General features: G+C 36.5%; 1 protein-coding gene across 5 annotated transcripts in view; it reads left to right on the plus strand.

The window, feature by feature from the left end:
• EPS15 (epidermal growth factor receptor pathway substrate 15) overlaps positions 1–21,369 on the plus strand; it is a 52,640-nt gene that overhangs the window by 19,091 nt on the left and 12,180 nt on the right. For all 5 annotated transcript variants that reach the window (XM_069788755.1, XM_069788758.1, XM_069788757.1 and 2 more), the window contains exons 10-18: positions 373–518; positions 1,413–1,572; positions 5,148–5,233; positions 11,525–11,597; positions 16,610–16,771; positions 17,387–17,584; positions 19,588–19,785; positions 20,331–20,408; positions 20,768–20,858. In XM_069788755.1, coding sequence (XP_069644856.1) covers positions 373–518; positions 1,413–1,572; positions 5,148–5,233; positions 11,525–11,597; positions 16,610–16,771; positions 17,387–17,584; positions 19,588–19,785; positions 20,331–20,408; positions 20,768–20,858 — 1,192 coding nt within the window. The remainder of the gene's footprint in view (positions 1–372; positions 519–1,412; positions 1,573–5,147; positions 5,234–11,524; positions 11,598–16,609; positions 16,772–17,386; positions 17,585–19,587; positions 19,786–20,330; positions 20,409–20,767; positions 20,859–21,369) is intronic.

A 21,369-nucleotide genomic window follows, 5' to 3' on the forward strand; every position in this document is an offset into this window, starting at 1 on the left:
AGACAGTAAGCAGGACTGTGCCTGAGCACAGTGATGAGGGCACAACCCCATGCTGGGAGGAAATCTGGGCTCCAGGGAATGTTTTGAATGTATAGGCAAAGAGGCAGAGCAGTACCAACCAGCCTTGGTGCTTCACTGATGTAAATATTTTGCTTCTGGAGTTGCTTGTGGATCTCTGTACATATGTATTTTGGAAGATAAAACTGGTTCATGAACTAGGCACCTATATCACTTTTTAAATTTGTGCTGTAGTCCTTGAATTATGTAACTCTGTAACTATCTGAAAACAGAACTGCGTATATCTTGGTATTCTGTGTTGTTTTGTTTTTTGTTTTATTTTCTTTTTTCCCCTTCCATCACCACCCGCTTCAGTGGGTTGTATCGCCTGCAGACAAAATTAAGTATGATGAGATCTTTGTGAAAACTGACAAGGACATGGATGGATTTGTGTCAGGTGTGGAAGCCAGAGAACTATTCTTGAAGACGGGACTGCCTTCTGCTCTTCTTGCACATATCTGGTAGGGGTTTTTTTTCCATGACAGCTGTTTAGATGATGGCATGGTTCTCGCTCCTTCCTAGCACTTTTTTTGAAAAGTGCTACGTTGACATTTCTGCAAAGTGAAAGTTGTTTTTTGTATATAATAGCATGGCCTCTGTATAAGCAGTGGTAACTTATTTCCTTCTACTTTTGGACAGAAATTGGGGGCAAACAGGTTTATGCTATGCATCATGTCTTAGGAGAGGAGGTAAAGTGCCTGAACACAGATTGTTACAAACAAATACTGCACTTCAGCTAAACCTGTGTATTTAAAGTCATCATAGTGTTGCTGTGTATCTAAACACTGATACTATCCATATGCTGGTAAAGAGAATCATCTGTATAAAATTCTTAGCAAGCGAGGCTTATGGCCCATCTCATTCTACAACTTACTTGTCTTTCATTACAGCTAGTAGTGACACCCACTGCTTTTTTAATTCTTTCCCCAGTATAAGCTATTTCAGGGCACTCTGATAGGAAAAACTTTTTTTTTTTTTTTCCAAGGTATGGTTAACACAACCTCTAATATAGGAAATTTGGGAAAATTTGTGTTGGCTTTGAAAAGTTCTCTAATTTAGAAGGCACTTCAGTTACAGATACTCGGGTGGTGTTTGTGACTTACAGCCCTGATTCTGCCTTTCACCAGATCAGAACTTGCTGTAACAGAGCTGTGGACCTTAGCGTGCAAAGAGAAAGTGGTTGTGTACGTTTGAGTAATGTTTCCTATTTATTACCACACCTTACTTCTATATTACATTTTTTTACATGAGGAGATACACACTAGCAATTTTCACATTTTTAAATGACAGCAAATACAATAAACAGGGCTGTACTTGCAGAAATGAGGATTTATTTCATGTGCCTCTCTGTACAGGGCGCTCTGTGACACAAAGGACTGCGGAAAGCTTTCAAAGGAACAGTTTGCTTTGGCTTTCTATTTAATTAATCAGAAGTTAACAAAGGGCATTGATCCACCTCAGGCTCTGACTCCAGAGATGATTCCACCTTCAGACAGAGGTGTCAGTTTACAGAAGGTAAGGATGGGTTTGGTGTTTTTGGTATAAATCTCAAAGAATGTTAATTTCAAAGGCTATGCAAGAAGCACCTCAAGTACTGACATACATAAAATTTATCATAATATCAGGAAGAAAACAAGTCTTAGGTGCAAAGAATTGACCAAAAACTGTTCCATCCATGTTTCAAAATGAAGCTGTCATTTATTATGCCTGCCAACCAAGCGGAGACATCTTATGTTGAGAAAGCATTATTTTCTATTTTGAAAGAATAATCCTTCTACTGCCTATCTAAAGACATTTTAGTTTGCATCTGAAATAATGTGCACAAATTCAATGTTTTTCTCCTAATGAGTTCACAGTTCTTTTTTACACTGATCTTTTTTAAGAAGTCTGGAAACAATGTGGACTAAATACAGTTTAGAGTTATATATTTAAAGTCATAAAAGTAAATGGTCCTCCATTTATACTTCACAGATAGTTTTAATGTCTTCATAGTCTGTTGATTGCCATCTATCTAAATCCAGCAGTAGGCTGTACCTCAGCAGTTCAAGTTGTATTTATCAGAATGGTAAAGGTCATCACAAATTCTTACATGTTTTACATATCATGAAGTCTGATGCGAGTTACCTTTTCTTGGTTGTGCAAAACATTGATCTAATTCTACGACTTTCTTAAACAGAATGAAAAATTCGCACCTGAAAAAATGAAACTCAAAATTTGGCACTACTTTTGAGTTTCTGTAATTGGTATCTAATTTCTTTTTACATTCTGTTTTTAAAAAGTAATTGCTTTATTTGCAACTCTACTAATCTTTTTTGTATGTTTGCTTTCCTTTCTATGTCTCTTTTCTAGTTTGGACTGTTTTTTCCATTCTGCACCACTCTGCTTTTCATCCTTATTATTCTGTCAGTTTGTTAACTCTGCTTTCTCAAGGTTAGAGAATCTTTGCTTTTCTAATATTTACTGTCTGTCGGTTTAATAATGAACATCCTTCTAAGACTCTTACATAATCATTGAAATAGCACAGCACTTCTCTGAAGTGTCACAGTATGTTGCAATCTCAAATTATTGCTGATTTCCAGTGTTGATCGCTGGGAATAACCCCAAGGTTTTTCCCTGAATCCAGACCTCTGTGGCTGTTACCTGTTGGTAATATGTGCTGCTTGAACTTAAAAGAGAAAGTGCTATGTCTTACCCTGTTGAAATTGCTGAGGAAGTGGTGACAGAGTAGTACCCCAATGTGACACTTGACAGTTATCATTAGGACTAATACCCATGGTTTTACTGATTATATTGCAGAAAATTTAGTGATTAGAATACATTAGATGAGATCAGTGTTGTTTACTGCTACTCTGTGTGTGTAAATTATTTTTTTTAGAACTCTCAAAGACATCAGTGCGATATATATGGTTTTTTTGCGTTACTAACATTAATGATAAGAGTAAGAATACTGTGAAAGAAGGTAAGTTAGCTTTTAGTTAGCTCTATAAATCCTTACCAAGAATTTGTTTTACTAGATTGAGCTGAACCTTCAGCTCATTTTGAGCTTTTTCAAAAGAGATGTTGTTGATATGAAAGAACCTGTTTGTCCAAGATCATTGCTCAAGAATTGAACCCAAAGGATAAGAGCAATAGGCAGAAATAGACTTTTTGCTGGTTTTCTTGAAGTGGCGTGGCTTACATGGTAAAAAAAACCAAAAACCTTAGGCTTCATCTTCTGAATTGACCGATATAAAGGTAGTAGCAGAAATATCAGTAAGTATAATGGTAATCCATTATGTTTTTGGAGTACAGAAAGTTAACTTGTGATCCTTCTTGGTAGATGTTCAGAATGCATATGTATGTATGTTGCTGTTATCGAATGTTTGGTTTCCTTACAGACTTTTATTACCACAGTAGTGTAACTTTTATTTCAATTTTGAGGCCTGAATGCAGATCCCATGAATGGGGTACAGCAGCAGTCTAGTACTTGTTGCTGTGTTTCTTTTCCTAGAACTGTTTGTAGTCATCAGATTGCACTTGCATTACCAGCCATAAAATTTAAACTTAAATGCAAGTTCCTCCTAAAGAATTTTGACAGTCATTTACTTTTATTGCTGTTTTGAGTTAAAAACTCAAAGCATTGTTTACATGCATGTTGCAGTGTAGTAAATGGCAGCAAGTAGTTCTACCTTTTGTCTTTGTTAACTTGTATATTGAAGCTAAAAATGTTGGCTTTTTTGTTCCCCCCCTCCCCAGTTCTCCTGAACAATTGAAAATAAGATTGAACTACATTTTGTTCAAGTTTGATGCTGGTGTTAGTGTGCAGAATTTCTTTAACTGATGAGAGAAGGAGGTGTGGAAAGAATTTGTACTTGTAGCTAATAGTTCCATGTTTTCCTTCTCTCCCCTTCCTAGGAGAAGTAAAAACTTTCTCATTGGAACACCATGAGCAACTCTGCAAAACTCCTGTGTAATTCCTTTAGAACAGGATTGAACTTCATAGCTATTTTGCCCATTTGAGAAGCTGTACACTAACCAGTTTCAGAATAGCTGTATGGGTTTTTTATTCTCATTTCATGCCACTTGTTGTAGTAAAGTATGCATGAATAACCTATAGTTCTGCTGAATAATATTTTCTGCTGCAGTGTGCTCGGGCTTACTGTTTAGGTCTTTTCTTGGCTCTTGTTGTTTTCTTGGTTTTTTTTTTCCAGAGTGTAAGCTTGAATAAACACATAGTTAATAGCATCTTGATTTATCTTTAGACAAACTTAAGCATTTAAAAACTTTTGTGTATCACTTGCCTTTTTTAATTATATGTATATACTTTTCCTCTGAACTTTGTGTTTGTCCTGGATGACTTTATTCAGGACTTGAAGGAACTGATGTATTTATAGAAGGTAGTTACAGTGACTATGGCTTCCTAAACATGTTCATGTTGTGATAAGGCACAGTAGAACAATTACAGCATTTGCTAATTTGTGTCTTCAGCATTTGTTCTCTAGTCATTTATGTGTACTTCTTTGAAACAAATAATTTGTATTACAGTTGTTGTCTTATTATAAAGATGTTAAGTAAATGGGAACTCATGGGTGTAACTTACCTATGACTTTGGTTATCAAAGTTTCATTCAGTACTCTGGAGGTTCACATTAAACGAGCTTGATATCACTTAAATCATTGCAAATAAGTGTCTATACTCTGCAACAGGAGGATCACCAAAGTGAAGAAATATAAATATAAAAGTAGTAAACAAACCAAACCACTCTTAAATGAATGCTAGGAAGCCAGCTAAACATTAACTGTAAGATAAAGCTTATTTCAGAACTAGATTTTTTTTTTTTTGTATGATCAGGTGGTCTTGTACTTTTGTGGAAGATGCCTTCAAGACTTTATAGGAGACAAACTCTGTTTGAATTATTAGATGCATTGGATATGTGTTGTGTTCTGTTAATGTAGCATCTGGACTGGTTTGGGTTTTTTAAGATTGAAGATTTGAAATACAATGCTACCAACAGTTGTTACAAGAGGATAGCTCATGCTGTCACAAAAAGTAAACATAGTTGTTGGACAGCATAAACTATAAACTCACAGTATTTCTTTTTTATCTTTCAGAGTACTCAAGGACCGAATTCTGTAGCAGATTTTTCTGCAATTAAAGAACTCGATACATTAAACAATGAAATAGTAGACCTGCAGAGGTAGGTAAAGGAGAAATAGTCATACTTGCCTTAGATGCAGTTGTGCTACTTGCTGTTTTTTTTAAAAATAATTCAATGCATTAGAGAAAACCAGGTCGTAATAGTCTGCTAAAATAAAAGGTTAGCATGTCTGTAAATGCCTGTAATACTGTTTAACACTTCTACTCTTTGTTCACTCAGATGAGTGCATTTAGTAACAGCAAGACTGTGAAAGGTCTGTACATCATGCCTCTTGGTATGTTTCAGAGCGCTGCATATCTTAGTATCCTGAGATGGAAATATTCTTACTTGTTCATCTTTATTGGCAGATGAGAATGGAGCAGATCTTTAGGATGCTTGAACCATGCTACTAGTCAGTACTAGTTGTCTTTGATTTGTAGAGGGAATTCTAAGTACTTTTTTCTAGTGGCAGTAAGGAAGTGAGATGGGAAAGATCAAGTACGTAGGGTAGAGAGTGGGAAGATGACAGTTTGTATATGGACCTCTACTAGGGTTTTGATGGTGGTACAGGTGGACATGCTTCTCTTCTGTTTAGTAAAACAAACTGTTACACTGAGAAAAATTGTTTTAATTTGAGGTCTGCAGACCCTTGGGTTCCATTAATTATTTCTAAGGTAATTAAGAAGATGACTTCAAGTGACTAAGAAAATGAAGTCCATATATGTTGTATTGTCTTTGTCATACTCTCAAGACATAGCAGATATTTTTCTTTAGTGATTTTTTTTTTTATTCTATCATAAATCTACCAAAAATTCTATGAAGAACAGTTAATTCTACTATTTTATAAGTGAGGGTGCTTTGTCATGATGAAATCTGCCTGTCTTATTCATGTCACTTGCAGGAATGATTTAATTTGGCAATGTGTCAAAGCACAGTCTGTTTCCTAAATACATAAATGTTTTTTCACTTCAGCTGCTTATTCTCCTTCTTATTACTCCCACTGCTTCCTCGCTTCTCCCTGCTCTGCCTTCCTCGGTTGTTCTTTATGTTGTATTAATTCCAATTTTGGACTCTTACATTTTATTAACCTGAAATATGATTTACAGCTGTGTGTATTTGCTGTTAGTATTTTAGAGGGAAATAAATTGTTCTCTAGCATTAATTTTTAGATGAAGTTGGGCTTGCAGGTGGGCTTGCAGCCTAACATGCAAGCCAGTCTTGTTTGTGTCTTCTTTTCTTACTGTGAAGTATGAAGGAACCATAGCCTTCGGAAAGGCGTTGCTTCCATTTCTGCAGTGGCAAATATACTTGGGCGATTATTTAAGACACATTTGCATGATATTAGATTGTTGAAGATATGGTAGGGGCAACTATTAGTATGTATTTATTTTTAGGAAGGGGAAATTTACTTTGATATGATTTAGAGGTTGAGAACAGAACTGGATTAACAATCAGAGTCTTAAGCCTCTATCGTCAAACTGAAGTATAATAGTAAGAGGTTTGTGTGGTTTCAATGAGAATTACTAGCAAACTTAATGTCATAAAGTGAGTTGTGGCTCAATTCTTCATTTTTATTTTTTTCAAGAAAATTAATTTTTTGATTACTTACAAATCCTTTAGCCACTGTAGAAGTTGGTATTTTGGTACTTTTCTGCACCTTCCCTAAGCACAGGTGGCAATGTGAGGCAACAGATTAATCTTTGTAGTAAATGTAGGAAACTTTTTCATCTTTGGCAAATCCACATTTTTTGTAATAACTAGTGAATTACACTTTCAGTCTTGATAGTTATCATATAGAAATGTAATTTGAACTTATTTTTGTTCATTATTAAACAAGATATATTGTTCAGCTGTAGAACTCAATATGTAATAATTCTAGTCCATGATTCCATTGAGAAGTATCCACCAGAGCTGCATATCTGAGACCCAGTAATAGAAACTGAATCTATTTTTGAAGTCCACTTAAAAAAAAAAAAAAAGGCAGCAGAGGAAATGCCCAAAATAATGACAATGTGTGGTAAACATAGCTTTTTGAGACTGAGCAAAGAATACAGCGCTGATGTGTTTGTGGCTCTGCAGTCTGTGTGGGAAAGATTTCTGGTAGCCAATAGCTTTTTAATCTATTTCAACAAAAACAATGTCAGGAAGGTGGAAGTTGAGGATCAGATGAAGAATAAAATGCAGAGCACTTATTAGCGAGGATAATTCCCCTCTGGTGGGGGAATGATTTGCCTAGGGACATTGTGGAATCTGCACCATTTTGAGCCTGTCAGCACTGCTGTCTCTAAGTTCTGTTTCAGTTGCACTATATTTTTAGAAATCTATTTGAAGCTTTTTTGATCAGCATTGTGGGAGGCTAGACCAGATGTTCTTAATATTATTTTTTGAGCCATAAAACCTTTTTCTTCCCCAGCAAACCCTGCTTTGCTTTTGTGCATTCAAAGCTAGCTATGGCCCACAAATTAGTGGAATTTCTTCAAGCTTTACCAATGCTACATTCCTCTCCAAGTGTATTAAGTAGTTGAGTTTAACTTAGTGTATCTCACCAGAGGTGCCATTCTTCACGTATGTTGTACGGCAACAGTTATATTGTCTTGACTATAAATCAGGTTAAAAGGACCATAAAGCTGGTAAGTTGGTCTCTCAAAAGTAAGGAAACAGCAAAACATCCCCAGAAAAACAGGGCAACCTCTCCCTGCCATACACTCACATCAAGCCTTTGTTTCAAAGTTCAGAGATCTACAGCTTCTTAGCAAAGCAATGGTAACAATTTTACTGTAGCCTAGATCATTTCTTCTAACCTCTGGTTTGGAAGTAACTGAGCTGTTGCAGCTGAAGAGATTGCAGGGAACAAAGGGGAGAAGAAACAAGGCAATCTCTAGGCATTTTTTCTAGCGTTGCTAAACTGAAGTACTACTACAGTAGGAATTCCGAAAATTACAAATGTATGTGAAAATAAGAAATGTTGGGCAGCTGTGAGTGCAGATAACGCTACCAACTCTGTGAGTAGTCATCTGTCACTTATTATGGCAAAGCACTACGATTTTTTTGCTTTTGTAACTAAGGTGGTTCTAAGTGTTGGCCATCAAGAAGCCTGCCTAGTGTTGTTTCATGTTTGGCTTGATTGCATTTACTGACACGGGGACTCCATGGTTGTCAGCTATAACAAATATTTGCAATGTGCTGGCTCCCATTTATAAATTACTCGTTCACAATTTAGTATAAAACTTAGGCATTTACTAATGTTATTTGGTTGTAAATCATGAAGTATCTGCACTGGAGAAACCACCTATTAGTTTTGGGGTTTTTCTTAATAATTGCTTTTAGTTTCTTTGATATGAGGTTCTCCTGACCTGACTACTATTAAAATACACAGGGAAATAATATCGCTTTCATAAATTGACCTGAATTGGTTACAAGTGTCCTTTATTGGCAAGACCACAGTTCTTTTTGGGTTTTTTTGTTGGTGGTTTTTTTTTTTCCCCAAGTGTTGATGTGGTAAGGGACTTTGTGATCCAGGAAATCTGTCATATCCAGTAAATCAATTTTGTTACTTGTTTTTGGTTCTTTCAGTTGCTGAGCATTCCTACAGGGGCATACCAGATAGTTTGTAAAAGAAATGGAAGCATTCAGAAGGATTAGTGAATTAAGTAGGTCTGTGTTGTCTCTTTTTTTGAAACAAAGATGCATTACTGGGAAGGGAGAAGGGGATGTGTTGTGTAGACTATATACACTCAGCTTGTTTTCCTTTGCCTGAGACTGCTGCCTAAGCTTTTCTTGTTCTGCCTGACAATACTTCTTTCACTTGATTTTTTCCAATTCATTGTTTGTGTTGTGATTTGGCCAGTGTAAGCTGCCTGTGGGTGGGTATTGTATCCTGTTGCTTGCTTAGCATAGTCCAGATTGCAAGGTTTAGGTACCTGGCTTCCGTTGAAATACAAAGGAAGTGATCTTCATCTCAGACAGTCTCTTAGGCATATCAGTGACAGTAATGTGGAAGGGCTGTATATTAAAGCATGAATACCTGCTTGCATTTCTATTTCCTGCTCAATTTTCATACCCAAGCAGGAAAAATAACAAGTATTTGTTTACCTAGTCATCTATTCTCTTTTATCTTCAATCAGGAATAATATGCCTTAATGTTTGCTGTGCTTGATGGGTGTCTGAGGACTTGAAGGTATTTTTCAGCCTGACTTGTATTTAGATCCATGGAAGTGCTTTATTGAGATTGAGACTCTTTGTTCATGGAAAGTTACGGAAGGCAAAATCAACAGAACTTGTTTCAACCCTGTGTTGTAATGCTTTAAGTATCTAAGTGCAACTGTGCTACAAATACTAGTTTCTTGAGCTAGAAGAGTGTGCTATAGCTTTGATGGAAATGGTAAAGATTTGCTTAGAATTTCTATGACACTTTTTTCTGATGGATGGAGAGTGAGGAATTTTATGTAACTTGAAGGTTCACACTTAACAAAATAACTAGCCTTGTTTTCTTCAAAGTCCCTCTTTCCACATATTTCCTTTTCCATCCATTTAAACTTTCCCTTTGGGCACAATCAGCAAGTTGCTCTTTAATCAGATACTGAGATAAATAATAGCAGAACATAATCTATAGTAATTATTTTTCAGAGCAAATGTTCATTTAACATCTGTGATATCTGGATTTCTTCTGTTTTCCATTGTATGCGGTTGTCGTGGTTTAACCCCAGCCAGCAACTAAGCACCACGCAGCCGCTCACTCACTCCCCCCCCATCCAGTGGGATGGGGGAGAAAATCAGGAAAAGAAGTGAAACTCCTGGGTTGAGATAAGAACGATTTAATAGAACAGAAAAGAAGAAACTAATAATGATAATGATAACACTAATAAAATGACAACAGTAGTAATAAAAGGATTGGAATGTACAAATGATGCGCAGGGCAATTGCTCACCACCCGCTGACCGACACCCAGCCAGTCCCCGAGTGGCGAATCCCTCCCCCCCCACTTCCCAGTTCCTAAACTAGATGGGACGTCCCATGGTATGGAATGCACCGTTGGCCAGTTTGGGTCAGGTGCCCTGGCTGGGCATGAGAAGCTGAAAAATCCTTGACTATAGTCTAAACACTACTGAGCAACAACTAAAAACATCAGTGTTATCAACATTCTTCACATACTGAACTCAAAACATAGCACTGTACCAGCTACTAGGAAGACAGTTAACTACATCCCAGCTGAAACCAGGACAGCGGTTTAGCAGTAAACAAGAATTCCTCAGCTTAAGAGGACTTAGAGTAGACCTGCTTTACTTTGGAGACAGAAATGTTTTCTTCTGTATTAGATAAGAATAAAGATTAAAATTAATAGTTTTAGATTTAATAGCAGCAGATTGGTAATCAAATATGAAGCTACCTTAACTTCAAGATGTACTAGTAATATGACAGCTTTTCATTATGGTATTTCATTTAGAAATGTTAGGTTTATCATTGTTCAAATTCTAACTTTAATGTGTGTGCTAATTTGTTGATGAAATCTTTACGAAAGTAAATATCTGTATACAGAACATAGTGTTAAAACTGTAAAGCTTAATGCTTTTCTGTATTTGTGAAAGGAGAAAAGATTCCATATACTGTCTAGAGATAAACACTTAGAACTTTTTAAAAACAGTAACACTTCTGAGTTGTATGTTGGGTTTTTTTTCCCTTTCTTAAAGCTGTTGTTATGTCTGACTGCCAAGAATTTATTGATGATAATTCCCCTGTCATTAGTAGTCACTTTTAAACTTGAATAAATGTCTGTAGAGACAGACTTGATATGACGCAGCAAATAATGACATGTGGAGTCTCTGAGCAGATAGTGATTACAGCAAGCTAACCTTTCTTCTTCTGACCAAGCCTACCAATAGATATATCTAAAATCTAATAGGCAGAGTCCATTAATCGGCTAGGTTGGCCTGCTGCAAATGTTTTCTAGCTGCTGTTAGCATAGGAATGACTGTGGTTGCAGGGGTTAATAGATGGAATCTGATGCAATCCCTCCCACTTTTCCCAGCAGTTTTCATTAGACAAGTGCTCCATAGCAACAGTGAGATCACTGGAGACAGTATTTCATTGATTTCTCCCTCCCGCCCCCTTCCATTTTTGAGCCATTCTTATCAGTGAAGTGCAGTTGGGTGAAAAGACAGGGTTTTTTTTATGCAGAACACTTCTGTGGGCTTCTGTCTTGTAAATAATTTGGAAAGCAGAAATCCCTCACATCTTCTGTGTTTAATGTTTCACTATGTATTTAAAGAGAGATACAGGCTTAGGGGGCTGGATAACTGTACCTGCTGTAGCTGATGTTCTTAAGTATTCTTGCATTGTTTGCTGGTCTTCTAGGGAAAAGAATAATGTAGAGCAAGACCTGAAGGAGAAAGAAGATACCATCAAGCAGAGGACAAGTGAGGTCCAGGTAAATAAGACACAAAATTATTGTTCGGTCACCTGATATTGCACCATGTGGTGTTTTAATGGCAGTGGGATTACTGAGTGTTTAGATCACATCACTCATTCAGTAAAAAGAAAAAAATTGGTGTCTAGGAAAAAGAATGTACTCTGAAGTGTATTTTCTATACGAATGTGGGTTGGTGTAGGTGTGTGTATTTATATAAATGTGCCAGTTCCTAGGATATGTAGCCTGCATGGAGTTTTAAATGAAAAATATTACAAAAGAATAGGTTTCTTCTTTTTGTTTTTTCTTTTTTGTTTTGGTTTGGTTTTTAGCAAGGCTATCTGATGTATAATTAAAACTAGAGAAGACACTGTAGCACTGCAAATTAATAAACTTAAGTGGCTGAATTAAAAGGGCTTGTATATGAGGCTGCTTCTTAAGAGTCGCAGTAATTACCAGCTTGGGAAGAATATTGCCTCAAGTTAATTTTGCCTAACATGAGTGGATTTAAAAAATAATCTATTTGATTTTTATTTAAAAGGATGACATTGAATTTCCAGAATATTGGAAAATTTAAATTTTACAAGTGTTTTACAGGGATTAAAATTCATACAGTCAGCATCGGTGCTTAGGGTGCTAGCAGTCTAGCCAAGCTCTGAATTAAATGCTGCAAAGCAATATTTCAATTAAATTTTAAGCTGCAAAAGCAGCTGGAGTTGCTGCTTTAAGAAAAAACTTAAGTGTGATATCTGATCACTTACATTCATTTCTACATTTATTTTCGGAATCTTTATTATTTTAAATAATCTTTATTTGATTAAGAACAAATAATGCAAGATTTCTGCATTTTACTTTGTGTTGGGCAGAAAAAGAGCCAATGTGTTACAACCATTGTGAATTTTGTGCTTAGCTATTTAATATCCTTAAAGCCTGGATGATAATTAATAGTCTGACCTTTCAGAAGATAATCAGATGCTGGCCTGTTAGTCACGATGGCAGCTAGATTCAGCAGCTGCAGAAATGCATACGGAAGTTGCCCATGTCTGTGACTCCGTACATGCATGCAGCGGTCATTCCCCTCCCCACTCTGCAGATTGCCTTTTCATACTGTTAAAAATTCTTATGGGTATTCCTGATTTTGCACACAGGGTGATTTTGTTAGTGTGTTCTGGAGTCTGTGTGTGTTCATGTGAAGGTTGAGTTCACTGGTCCCTTTGCACAAAAGGTATATAAAGCTAAATAAAACCTTACCTTTAATGTTACAGTATTAGTGTAATCTGCATCTTTTTAGTCTTTGATAGTCAGCAGCATCACAGAATCAATTAAGTCATTGTCTCTAGAGCAGTAATGTTGGAAGCAACTGTCTCAGGTCTTTAACTGCTTAGTGATCGCGCAAGCTATTTGTCCTTTGTTAAATACGGAGTTATAGAGTTCTGTCAGTCTGCAGAGAAGGAACTGGCTTGTCAGAAAAATGAGAAACCATCAGAATCAAATGGGAAATGGCTGCAGCATTTATTTAAGCTGGTGGCCCTTTATCTCTGGTCCCTTTCTTGCTCCTGAATGTTGGAGGACCTGCATGTTTCAGGAAACTTTCTAGAACTTCAGAGAATAGTGGTGACAGACTAAGAATATCTTTACATCATGCTTTTTTCTTCTGGTTTTATTCTAATGATGACATTTCTAAAGATGGTGCACAGAAACAGTGTGTTCTAATCTGCCGCCTTGGATCCAGCTAGTTTCATGGCATCACACTCCTGGGTTTCTGATACCAGAATTAATTCCATGGACACAAATTATAATCTCAAATATAGCCATGGTCTGTGATGGATAGAACTGATTTCTATGGGAGGAGGGGAAGAACAATAGTTTTTTCTTCTATAAAAAGTAATTTATATACTATGTAAATAGATACTAAAAAGCAAAGACAGAAAAAGAGTTGGAAGGAAAACATAGCATACTGATGGTTTTAATGTGTTTATTAAATTATCAGCTCTTTGGTAGCAAAGATTAAGGGTTTTTTTCTTAGTTATGGGCAGAATAACAAAAATCAAGAAACTTCTAAGGCAATTTAACTTATTCTGTGATTGGATTAGCATTTTCCTATAAATATGGGAGTAATAAACTCGGATATGAAATATTCCTCTTGGCAGTAGAGAACTTTGTTTTAGAGAGTTAATGTGTAACTAAAACATTAGTTCTTGACCACATACCAAGTGGCATCTGAAAATCCTTTTACCTGGGTATGCCCTTGCTCTCTCATCACCAGCCTGTTCTTCTAGACACAGATGTTGGAGCAGTCTTTGCTTCAGCCGCTAGGCACTGCCTCAAGCAGTGGGCTTTGGGACGCATTCACAAGACTCTTATCTGCCATCTAACACTTCACATGTATGGGCATGGTTTCTCAGTCTGCCTCCTAAGACTCTGAAATAAGTGGCAATTCTCCTGGCTTTCCCAACAATTACATGTTCCCTAGAATTTTATTGATGTGTAGTCAAAAGGTCTATGTTTTACTTTTCAATGGGATACTGAAATTTTGTAAAGAAATTTTGAGAACAAATGCATGTAACTCCTGAACAAAGCATAATATAGGTTTACATGAGTTGGGGGAAAAAAATGTAACTGCATGTGAGACCCTACTTCAGGGAAGAGGGGGGCGGGGGGGAAAGTGAAAGGTATTTCGGGACTGTGGCCTTCTAAGTAGTCCAGAATGTTTCTGGCCTTCTCTTCTAGCCTTTTGATCTTGTTGGCCACAGTTTTCTTAAACAGATTTACGCTCTGAGTATCCCACTCAGTATGGATTTTTCTCTATTCTTTGTTTGTTGTGGGGCACCAAAGCCATTAGAAAGTCAGTGAAGTTTAACTTCTCTGTGCTTTTTCAGGCTTATTAGTTCTTAGCACGTGAATTGTTTGAAGTACAGACTGGCAAGCTATTAAATCCATTGTCTATCTGTGGAAATACAGAACTCTAGACTTCCCTTGTCCTACACTACATTAGCATGGAGAGTTATAATGATTGTAAATCTAATACAAGGATTACTATTACCATAAAAACACTAGTTTGTACCACCTCAAATAGGTTAATGGTTTTCATATAGAATCTCATTCAGTGCTTGAACATTAAGATGCTGCTCCTCTGCTGAGGGTGTTCTTTGAAATCAGAGCTTAATTGGAGCCTGGTTTACTTAATGAAGATGTGTCTTTGAGTATTATCCACAGTTCTGTGTATTGTATCTACTCTGACCTTTAATTCTGGAGTGGTTATGTGAACATGTTTGGGTTTTGGTTGGGTTTTTTTTCCTCCTTCTGGGAGCCATCAGGCTTAGTCAAGTCTCTTCAGTGCTTCTCTACTGCAGTGTCTAGGACAGACATTGGGATTCAAGGAACAGTAGCAAGAGTGGAGGTGATCTATATTTAGCTTGTGTGTATGTGAATTTTTGCTTTCTTTGGAGAAAGGAGACTGAAATCTCTTTAAGCTGTTACTTTTTCCCCTGTTGCTTGTGTTGAGTGTCAGCTGATACTTGCTTTTCAAAGCAATGTAAAAAATGAATGGATCAAGAGTGTCCAAATTATCCAAGTCAGTAGCTGCTGTCAGAGCTTTGCATGTGTGTGCTGGTTTGTCTTTCATAGATTAGAAATAACCAGTAATTCATCTAGTCTGACTGCTGTACATCAGTCATTTACTCTTTAGCGAACTTCAAATTTGATTTGGGGGGGGTTGTGTGGTGGTTTTGTGTTTTGTTTGGGGTTTTTTTTGTTTGGTTGGTTGTTTTTTTTTTTTTTTTTCATGGAAGCATCTATGATGTTTCTTTAGGTAGTCTTCCAGTTGTCTTGAGCTTACCTATTTCCCTAGCATCTGACTGCTACACCATATGCCTTTCTATTTCTATCTGGCTTTTTTGTCCTGATTATGTGGAGGTGTTAGCACACATGGATAGACTATCTCCCTTGCCACCCCCCCCCCCCCAAACAAAACACCCCTAAAAAAGGACAACAGGATCTTAGCGTAGAGCAGCACACAAATGTATGATCTAATCAGAAATTCACGTCAGCTTGTTTTCTTATCCTTCTTCATTTTCTTTTATCTCTGTTTGTTTTTTACTGTTGTTCATGATTCTTCCTTCAATTACCATATTGTCTCAGAAAGGCTGCAATCTTCTCTTTTCATCTAATACTTTTCCTTTTGTATTAATCCTTTTTGATCTCCCTGTATTTTCTCTTCCTCTTGACTTTGACGATTCTTTCTTCTTCCTAAATTCTTCACTTGACCTTTTTTTCAATGCTATCTCTGCAGTTTGTTGAAGTATAACCATTCCTGTTGTTCAGAAATGAACTAATTATCATATGATGCTACTTAATGTACTTAGAACACAAGATACATACTTGCTGCTGTTTCATAAATTAAAAGATGCCATATTGTTGTGTAGTGAATGTGCATTTCTTACCAGTACTGTTACATAGAAAATAAGTTTTCAGCTGATTTTTGCAGAATCAGAGGCAGGGACACTCTAGAATGGAGTGCATTTGGGTTAATAATGCACCGGTTTGGTCCTTTACCATGTTGCTGAAACAAGTTCCTATTTTTGGCTATGTGTTTTTGAAGGGGGAAGGAGCAGAATAAAGAATTTCTGTTATTAAGGAATTCAGTAAAACATATTGCTAAAACATAGGAGAGAAACAGTGTAGCAGCCTGAATAAAGACGACTTCTAAATTCAAAATTAAATCCTAACCTCCCTGTGAGTAAAACAGTTAATCTCTGTGTTGATGCACAATCGTCAATATTTCAGTGAGATTCTTTTTACTAAAGAAAGGAAAAAGCAAATAACCTGATTATTTTTGTCTTAGAATTAGAATTTGAGAATACTTGCTTGTCTGACATAAATGCTAGCTTTTATAATGACATTATACATGCTAGCTTTTGAAAGATAATTTGTTGATACTTTGAAATCTGAGTTGGTACTGCAGTTTATGCTGTGGAATTTACTGGTTAGGAGGAGAGAGGGAACAAATGCAAAGCTAATCTGTTTTATTACAGGATCTACAAGATGAAGTGAAGCGGGAGAGCAGTAATCTCCAAAAGCTGCAAGCTCAGAAACAGGAAGCGCAGGAAATCCTCAATGATCTTGATGAGCAGAAGGCCAAATTGGAAGAGCAACTTAATGATATCAGGCAGAAGTGTGCAGAGGAGGCCCATTTGGTAAGGTCTAGTGGCTAAGGCCCTTGAAAAAGTAACTGCCTCATTTTGAAGAACTCAGCCTTGCAGTGTTACAATTGCTGGGGCAGGAGAAAAAACTTTAATGAATAAACAGCCCGAGCGTCAAGACTTTGTGACCAACAAACAGTAGGATATATGTCACTCACTTCAGTGACCTCCTAATTTAATATCAGTGTGTCAACAAATATGCTGAGATAACCTTATTTGTGTGCAAGTATAAATGCAAAGAAATAATGCAAAATTATAATGCAATGTAAGTGTAATTAGAAGCACTAATTACTGGGACTGATTTCTTAGTGGTTAAAAAAATCATCTTATGGGTATGAGGATTTTTTCCTAATATACTGCTATAGTATTTCTTTAAGGTCTCAAATGGTATTTTCAGTATTAGAAATATCTGTGTTGGTCAGGCAAACAGCTAGAATACTATGATCTTACTGAGACCAATCGGGAATTAACCTTTCATTCATGTATGATCTATAATCTCTGCAATAGCTATGAGGTTTTTAATTTTTCTGGTCATAAATAATAGTATTGGAATGTGTTTGGAAGTGTTTGGGTTTTTTATTTGGCTTTGAAATATTGTTCATGCTTTAGATTGCCATGCTGAAGGCTGAAATAACAAGCCAGGAATCAAAGATTTCAGCGTATGAAGATGAACTGACCAAAGCTCAAGAGGAGCTGAGTCGCCTGCAGCAAGAAACTGCAGAGCTTGAGCATTGCATAGAGTCTGGGAAAGCACAGCTGGGACCTCTTCAGCAACATCTGCAGGATTCACAACAGGAAATCAATTCAGTAAGGCAGTGTGAAAGACTCCCCTGCCCCCCCAAAAATTTATTTTTTCCCTGACAACTTTTAGTGTGGTTTTTCTTAAAGGGAAGGCGTTGTTTTCTTTTTTTGCTCATGTCTTTAGTTGCTTACACATGTGTTCTGTGCTAGTAGTTAGGATTCTTACAGGCAGACTCAAGTCACTCAAGATATTTCACGATTTTTCTCCAAGTTTTGTTAATAAAAAGGATTAATTTATTACACTTCGTAAATAATTTGTCTTAATGTAATAAATGAAAAATGGATAATGCATGTTTAAATTCTCTATGTCCAGTAGTTACTTAAGCTTTCTTCTTCAGCCATGGCCTGAGGCATGCTCTCACTCTTCCTTAATTGATGTGAAGTCAGTATAAAATTACTAATAACATTTACTTAGTGCATAGTTGAAGAGGGAAGGTAAGGTGAATGTAAGAATAGAATGGATTGAGATTAGATAGTGAGAAGTAGAGAGATGGCTGCACTGGTTTTTAAGCACTGTGCTTTGAAGTGTCTGCTGTTATGTTAAAGGAACACTTTTAGCTCCTATCTATAATCAGTGATTTGTTATTACTTCAGTGATGCATTAGCTTGCACACCTTTTCCTCATTATTCTCCTTCTCTGTCTAATCCAGCTGTCTAATATATTAGCTAGAGTCACATTGTTATCAAGTTAAAAACAAAATGAAAAGCCTTCCGATTAATTTTGAACCCTAGAAGTGGCTGGCTTTTGGTTTGGTCATTTCACACAATTCATGTCTGTAACTCTTTAACGATTTTTCTAAGATTTTTTTTTTTTTATTTGCTTAAGACTTCCACTGCTAGTGTTCATGCAAGAACACTTTCTTCTGTTGAAAAGCCTTATAACATATTAATAATTCTTAAATTTGGCTTTGAGGTTTAGAAACCGAGAAGTAAACAAATGGATTTTCCATCATTTCATCACAGGTAGAGAGAAGGTTATGCTATTTCAATATTAATATACTAGCAAGAGGTACTTGCAGTGAACAGATTTGAGGCTGATAATATAAGTGGTTGTGCTTGACTGTACTACAAACCTTTTATTTTTTTTATAGGTTTTATATGAGTACTCCCGATTTTATTGCCCTTGGCTCACAAATAATGAACAATAGGTGCTGTGGTGCTTTAGGCAAGATTATCTAATGGTTGGTCTGAGGTCCGTGTGTTTGAAAGACACCTGGTGTTGTCTTTGCTGCCACCTGGCTTGTGACATGTGCAAGGCAATGAAAACTTTTAGGTGAATGACCTAGCAGAAGTCAGTGGGATTTAGACATCTAAATATCTGAACTATGTTCATTCTTCTGCATAATCTGCCAAATCCAGTAATTCCTTCATAACTGGAATGCTGGTTGTAAATGTTTGCTGTGAGGCACTGCGTTAAGCATATTGCTGAAATAATAATGTGAATGTAACTGCTTAGGAAGATACACTGTGGATTTTGTAGACTTCTAAAGTCATGTGGGAGAAGATAATGAATTTGTAATTTTCCTTCTTGGAAGATGAGAATTCTGATAAAGCAGCCTTTTTAATTTAGAGTTTAAGGCAATTACAAATACATAATTTTAAAAAAAAAACCAAAACAAAACAAAAACAAAACCCCAACATCCAAAAAAAACCTCACCCCAAAAAAACTAAACAAAAAAAAACAAACTGAAGGCTTTGCAACTGTTCTTAGGACTTTGAATAGAAACAAACCAACAAGTCTCAATGTTGCAAGTGATGCAGTCTGCTTCCTTGGCGGAGAGGGTTCTCAGGTCTGTCTTTCAACCACATTGCATTTCTTCTAGATCAGATTTGTGCTTGTCTCTCAAATTTCACCCTTTGATTGAAAGAACATGGTTTTTATTATATATGCTTTTGAAAAATAAGAGTTTCAGGCATATATCTTCTATGTTATATTTAAGAGGGTGTGGTCATATACTAGCTTCTCTGTGCTGCCGTACTGATGCATATACATTTATTTCTGTTTACAGGTGCAGACAAAACTTCTTGAACTGAAAGAATTGGAAAATAACCAGTTTAGCTGGCACTCTCAGCCACATAATACGCTTGTTAATGGAACTGCGGATCATTCTAGTCTTAGCAACAGCAGCAGTGAAACTGCTAACCTTAATGAAAATGCTGAAAGGGAAAGTATAGCAGAAGATGAACGAATAAACAGTGTGTCTCCAGTGAGTAGTGTTTTGTCTGCTTGATCATGATGCAGTGCAGCTGTGAAGTTGGAATAAGTTAAGAATGTATCAAGATTGATTATATTTTTAAACACTTGCACAAATGAAATTTCAGGGTGCTATTCTAAGAGACTATGTTTCTGCAATCTGAAAATTGATAAGGAGAAAAGGAGGCCATTTTAGCCTGGCTGGAAAGTGGCAAAAAAAATTTTCTGTATTTGTTTCCAAAGCAAAATATCATAAATTTAAATAGTAGAATTAACATTAAAGGAGAGCAGCTGTCTGCAGTTGGTGCAACAAGAATGGAATAAGGAATAGTACAGAAAATCTAAAGCTACTGTCTTGCTTTAAATATCCCAGTAGATTTTTTATTTTTTTTTTTTTAACTTTCGCAGGGTGTATGGAACACTTCAGTATGTTCTATAATAAGTATGAACCTTTTGAAGTATCCTTTAGTATATTCTTTTAGCTATTTAATACTTAAAATTACGTTGTGTAGTCTTCTATCTACTTATTTATGGTGAATTGCTTTTATCATTCTATAGATAAGGAATAGTCCTGAAACAACAGCCTCTGTTGTGGAAGAAGAGAAGGAGACCCCAGCTGCAACTATTACCAAAAAAGTGAGTTTGTTGAGATTTGGGGGAGGAAAAAGTAAATTAAAAAATCCTGGTTAAACTGTTTCAGGCTTGCATCATGTAATTTGTATCATAGTTATAGAACAAGAGAGAAATTAAATTGTCATTTCTTACTCTTTTTTATTTAGAGTGCAATGTCATGAAAACATGTCATCTCATATAGCAGGCAGGCTGTTTTGAGAAATATTTTGACTCTCCATTGGTGAATTATGTAGAATTCTAGCTGTCTCTCTTTCTTCAGCTTTAAGAAGCTACTAAATGGTAACACAAGATGACATAAGTGTTTTCTGTCCTGCATGTCTTAAAAATTTAATACCTTTCTCTACTTCTTTTGCATTGCCCAGGAAGATCCATTTGATGCTGAATCTCATCCATTGCCTGATCTAGTTTCTGAAGCCAGCTTAGAGTTCTTCCAGTCTGACCCTTTTGTTGGCAGTAAGTAAACTTTTCTCTCTAAGTGCAGATTTGCAGAAACAGGTCTTGTATGAACACATCTCAGACTAATCTTCACTTTGGAACTGCTCTTTATAGAATAAATGTGAAGATGCTTGAGTGACGGCAGTGTGGAACCAATAGCATTACAAAAATAGATATGATAGAAATGAGAGCTCCAGCATGTTTTTCCTTCCTTCATCTGGACTTTCTAATTAGCTGTGAAAAGCACACCTTTCCCTCACTGCTCTTCCTGAGTACTTCTCTTACATCCCTCCTCCCTGCACCCCTGGTTGCATTTTGGTCTTAAAGGTGTGGGCATACTTGTGATACATGTGGTCTTGCTAATCTAATTTGCAGCACAGATCCGCAAACAGATCAACTGAGGGTTCAGGGAGCTGTGGCGTGGGGAGGGTGTGGGTTGTTGAGAATGAATGGCTGTGGCCTACTTATGGTGAGCTTGGCACTCAGAAAAAGGTAATGTGGAACTGCACCGTCTGTTCGTCTTGTGGAA

This window comes from Haliaeetus albicilla, chromosome 8 (genome assembly GCF_947461875.1).
Source record: "Haliaeetus albicilla chromosome 8, bHalAlb1.1, whole genome shotgun sequence".
NCBI classification, from domain to species: Eukaryota; Metazoa; Chordata; class Aves; order Accipitriformes; family Accipitridae; genus Haliaeetus; species Haliaeetus albicilla.